The sequence below is a fragment of the Penaeus vannamei genome, chromosome 37, assembly GCF_042767895.1.
Source record: "Penaeus vannamei isolate JL-2024 chromosome 37, ASM4276789v1, whole genome shotgun sequence".
Classification (NCBI taxonomy): Eukaryota; Metazoa; Arthropoda; class Malacostraca; order Decapoda; family Penaeidae; genus Penaeus; species Penaeus vannamei.
The window spans coordinates 28237123-28242869 of NC_091585.1; the positions used below are offsets into that span (position 1 = coordinate 28237123).

The 5747-nt window shown below is 36.6% G+C and overlaps 1 protein-coding gene across 1 annotated transcript in view; it reads right to left on the minus strand.

Moving 5' to 3' along the window:
- Window positions 1-238: 238 nt before the first annotated feature.
- LOC113823444 (trans-Golgi network integral membrane protein 2) overlaps window positions 239-5747 on the minus strand; it is a 13822-nt gene continuing 8313 nt past the window's right edge. The window contains exons 4-5 of the mRNA XM_070115193.1: window positions 3707-3834; window positions 239-2746 (exon numbers count right to left, since the gene is read on the minus strand). Of these exons, the coding sequence (XP_069971294.1) occupies window positions 2725-2746; window positions 3707-3834 (150 nt within the window). The 3' untranslated portion in view covers window positions 239-2724. The remainder of the gene's footprint in view (window positions 2747-3706; window positions 3835-5747) is intronic.

Below are 5747 nucleotides of genomic sequence, written 5' to 3' on the forward strand. Positions count from 1 at the left end.
ATAATAATAATGGGAGGATCAGATAACAGTTATCATAATAATGATAATAAAAGATAATAATAATAATAACAATAATAATAATAATAATAATAATAATAATAATAATAATAATAATAATAATACCAATAATGATAACAATAACAAAAATAATAACAACAAACAAAAATAGTAAATAAACAAATAAATAATCAAAATAAAAACAAGGGGAGTTACAACATCATATCACTAGTATATCTTCTTTCTTCACCATAACAAGTTGCAATTTCTGTACATATGACTAGCTTTATTTTATTATTTTTTTTTTTTCTCCTACTGAAATGAACCACAGCATGAAACTATAGGCCTGCCAGATTCTAGGCTGAGGTTGTGTTTCATGTCTAAACAATAATATTAATATTACAAACAACAGATTCAAACTGGAAACGTAAAGCATGAGCTAGTGCCACTGTTCCGCTAAAAGTTCTGCCATAACATTTCTTTGCCTTCACACAGCGTAACTCACACAAGTCAAAAAAGGTGCATTCTATCTCCACTTCACAACAGGAACACCAAACACGCCACGCATCACCCTCTAAATAGGTGCACTCTAAAAAACGTGATATGTCTCATTTATTGTGCTTTTTTTTTTTTTATTCTTCTTCTGAATATCCGTATCTTTCTCGCAATCCCATGCTCTCCCTTTCGGCATAGGCAAGGGTGAAATCGGGAAGAGCAAAGCAAAACATTTCCGTGAAAAAAAAGACATTCCTTAGTTGCTATGAATAAAAACATTGTACATACATTGTCTGAGGGGTTCAGGCCCAGCTGACGACACAGGGTATCATGTGCTGCAATTTAAAACCATGCTGAACAACGCTGCATCTCCTCTTTGGAAACATTTTATTTGCAAATGGTAATTAAGACATGTTTATTACAGCAAGGCAGAGACGAAAGTGACAATGAAGGAATCAACTAAAAAAATCACACATCAAAAGCCAAAAGAAAAGAAAACAAAACAAAAAAATAAAAATAATAATAAGCAGCAGCAAAGTAAAGAAAATAATATTAAGAAAATGACCAGAATAAATAAATCAAATGACTGACATTTGCCAGTATGAACTTCACCAAAACAAATAAATTATCTGACTCAAATTCACGTCATGTTTCTAAGACTTTGGCAATATTCGCAACTGCAGACTACCAGCACTCTGCTTGCAATCATTGAAAGCAAATCTGATCGTCTTGCTGAACGAACTAGTCGGTTTAAATCTTCTGCCACTACTGACTAAAAAATAAACAATTCATTAGGGTATTAGCTGCTAGAAGTAGGCCTAATATGTCATAACAGCAGAAGTATTTGCATTATTACAAAATTCTAATCTAATTTCCCTCAAGTTAACACTAACAGCAAAAACAAAGGAGAAAACAAAATCCACAATTGCAAGTTTATCTGCTTTTCTTGAGTGCTTCTTCTCCTTGTATTTCTAAAATTCAAAATGTCAAGCACATGTAAACTAACTTAAATAATGTATGAAATTATAATCAGTTGAATGGTACTCACTTGCACACTACAAGTAATTCATATTTTCTCTCCATTTTACCCTATTACAAAAGGAGAGAGAGAAAAAACTAAAACAAAAATCCCTTTCATTGCTGGTTGACCAGGAAGTGATATCCAAGATGGATAATGGAAGGGAGAGAAGGCTAATCCAGGAAAATACAGCAGGGAGGGGAAGAGGATGAAAATTTCAAACCTCGAAGGCAATGATCTGCCAAAGGAATAATCCATATTTTGAAAGAAAGGAAGAAAAAAAACAATATACACAAGCAATAAAAAAATTTAAAAAAATATGTACTCCCTAAGAAAAACAACACAAAAAACAATAACAACGAAAAATACATACTCCCCAACATAAGCAGAAGACCCAGCATCACTCGCACTAACAAAACAACTGACTGATCACGAAAAGGATTCCTCACACATATCCTCCATCGAGACTGCAAACTGTCAAGCCTAACTGGTGAGATAACCAGCCTGGGGCCATACTAATACCACCTACTTGCCTCTCTTTTGCTGTCATTTGTGTCATTTCAACTGATAAGTGCTATTAGGGTATGAAGCCTTGACATATGACACTAGGGATCACACTGTCTGTTTACTTATCTTAATCATTTACTGTTTTTACCAATTGTACAAAAACCTTTACACAAGTCCTATGTAGAGACTCAACTATCACAATACTGACTGGAATGTTTTATGCATTGACATAATTCAATGTACTAAGGTTTACAGACTAACTCTACGCATCAAATATCACATTCACATATTATGTAAGATCTTTCTCTAATGTAGCTGTCTCACTGGTATTTCAAATAACCCGTGTGACAAAATTGTAAATAAACCACTGGCCTTTTCCACCCACATCTCTTCATTCTAATTTCCTTCTTTAATGTGATGTGTGTGTATACATATGCATGAAAAAATATACAAACATACAAAAAAAGAGAGAGAAAGTAGGTTATAAAAAGCATAATCGACAAACAAAGACGGACACAAATATGGAGGGGTGTGCAATAAAGTGTGTATTAGTATGTAGTAGTATGTGTATGTTTGCATCTCGTCCTGCCTTTATGCAAATGTGGCAATGCGAATTTAAACAAATGATGCTCTTCAAAATGTGCTGTCCGATTGTTGGAGAGACGTAATCAGAATTTCTTCAAATTAATCTCCTGCTTCAAGAAATACTAATGTTTCTTGCCATTCTCACTGAAATAATGGATGTTATCAATGCCACGGCAAACATAAGATTAATGTTTTAACTATCAGGAAAATGTAATATTGAGTCAATGCAGCTGTGAAATAAGAATCTCGATAAAATAAGCCTTATGTATGTATCTGTTCCTATTCAAGTATGTATGTACATGCTTAATATCTATGTATATATCTAGGGCCGAAAGCTAGAAGGGCCAATGTACAAAAATGCCAATTTTGAAATAAGTCTACCACCAAACTGGATTTTTTAGTTTCTAAAAGGGTTATAAAAACTAATGTCATAAATGCATTAGATATGCCACTTAATGTGTCAATATGCCCTTTTTAATATATAGGTAATAGAGGGAAGAACACTTTTTGAGAATGTATTACAGAATTATTGTCAAGGAAAGTTTACATCTTTATTTTTTTTGCCATAAAACAGCAGTAAATTTCTTGATTTATCAATCAATCATCAAAGAATACATTTCTGGCAATGTTTGTTTAAAAGCACTACAACAAAAAATAAATCATGTGCTTTTAATTTTGAAAACATTTGCTATTTTCATCATGTAAACAAACTGTCTTTAAAAAGATTACATTAATGCAGCAGTTTGATATATAACAGGAAAAACTCATTATTTGCTGAATCCCAATAAACAAAGCAAATTTTCAAAAGCATTTTTCTCGATTTTTATAACAATGGCCCTTCTTGTTCTCAGCCTTAGAGATACCTGTATGCATGCATGTATGTATTTATGTATGTATATATGTATGTATGTATATATGTACGTATGTACGTATGTATATATGTATATCTGTATTTAAGTATGTACGTGTGTACATATTCAACCCCGTATTTTAGTAAAACATAGAAAAAATAAAATTAAATCAGAAAAAAATATATGCTTTCAAACACGCTCACACTCAACGACTGGAAAAGCATCTACCGAGTTTTAGTAAATGATATCGTACTTTGCGCCTTTCGTGGCTGTGATTGCCTCCTCTAGGTTGTTGTCCAGTTTGTGGTACTTCCCTCTGGAGGACGTCCTGCGGCCTCGTCTTTCCCCAGGGCTGCGGCCTTCAATGATCAGAGCAATAATCTGGGGGTGGAACAAGACAGGGATGAGAGTGAGAAAAAGGCTTGGCAACTTTTAACAAACCCACCCCAAAAAAAAATTAATTGGGTTTACTATAATTTTCTTAATGGTTAATGGTAAATGGTTGAAACAAATGTGTTAAAGGTAATATAGCACTATGGTACAGTATCGTGGTGAAAAGGGTAAAAATTAGATTACAATAAGAGTGTTATAGGATAGAATGATAAGGAAAAGTGCAAAGAGTGGAAACAAAGTAAGTCAGAGCTTAATAAAGGAAAAGATTATGATCACAGGCCAATTGGATGGAATGGAGTGTATCTGTGACTAGGGAAGCAACAAGAATATTGGTTAAAAAAAAACTGGCAAAAGAGCAATTATGAACAATCAATGGGTAATAGGGGGGAAGAGATGGCTATTGGAGAAGCAGCAGGAGAAGAATCCGGGGGAAGGGATAAGGGGACTAGGGTAGGGAAGGTGGTGAAGTATCAGGAGTGTCAGGAGGGGAGGGATCCTGAGAAGGACACTGTTGCAATATAAGGGATTCACAAGAGTATCCAGGTGGGAGAGGTAAGGAGTAGGGGGAACAAAGAAGGATTGGTGCACATGGAGAAGGAGAGGATGGGGTGAGTTGGGAAAGAGTGGGAGAAAGGGGTAGGAGGGTGGATATTGGTAAATACTTTGAATGTAGAGGGAATAGGAATAGAGGGATTGGAGGGTGGATGAGGGAGCGGAACATTCTGTTGGGTCACGTCTAGGAATTTTGGGATGTCTTGTGAGAAGAAGAGGGGAATAGATGTTCGAGGAGCAGAGGAAGAGAAGGGTGTAGGAGAGGATGTGTTAGACAAAGATGGAATGGAAAGTTCAGGTTGTCTGGTGAGACAGGTAGTGGTAGAGATTGGAGTATCTACATTTAGACTGGAAAAGGAATTTAACTGGGGGAGACGAAGAGTAGAGGTAGGATGGTTCAGGGTAGAGGGAAGAGACACTGGGGGAAATGTAAAGACATCTTGAGAATACTAGAGGGGAGCAGAGCAAAGGACTGTTTTGGAATAGGTAGAGAAAAAACTCATTATCGTGCTCTCTGTCTGGCCTCACATAGAGTGAGGCCTAGTTTGGATCTGAGAACTGCTACCTCATTTTGAGCTTATTGGCAGGGTAGCTCAAAAATAATACATTATGAGAGCTAACACAATTGGCACACATAATGACTGAGCATGGCAATTTGAATGGTCATTACCAACCAACATTTCTCACATTGATGAGGAAGGGGTCAATATGGTCAGACAGGGCAGGACACTCCACAAATATGAACTTCATGAGTAAGGACATATCTACAGAAGCTAATCTTAGCAGTATTGGTGTAAGACTTACACTATCCTCTAGAAGGAATAGTGTAGCACTGTACTGTACTGCCACTGCATCACAGGCAACAAGGTAGGCAAGTAGGTCCTTTTCACAGCTTGACTAGTTCTTGTCTTAGGACAATCAGTAGGGAAGACAGGAACAGTTCTGGCTCAAGTATTAAGAGAGTGAGGTTCGGCAGGAATAGGTTTGCCGGAGAGGTCAGTCAGGGTAGACAGTGCACGAGCTTGTGACTCAGATGTAACTGTGAACAATCAGAACAACTGTGAAACTTTCCCTACTTGTTTTTTTTGAGACCTTGTTGGAAGAGAAGTGTATTGTCAGAGTAAAGGGCTGTTGGGGAATCACAAAGAATCAGTCCCACTTGGCTAGGTTTGCAGAGGTGGAAGCAATAGAAGGACGAGGACGTAAGGAAGATGGGGTAGTGTGAGGTTGGGTAGTACTGTGGGGAGGAGGGCAATAAGAGTAATAATAAAGGAGGAGGGGGTAGACAATGAAGAAGGCTGTACAGTAGGTGATGGAGTGGAGAATGTTGGGAGAGAGGAGAGGGTACT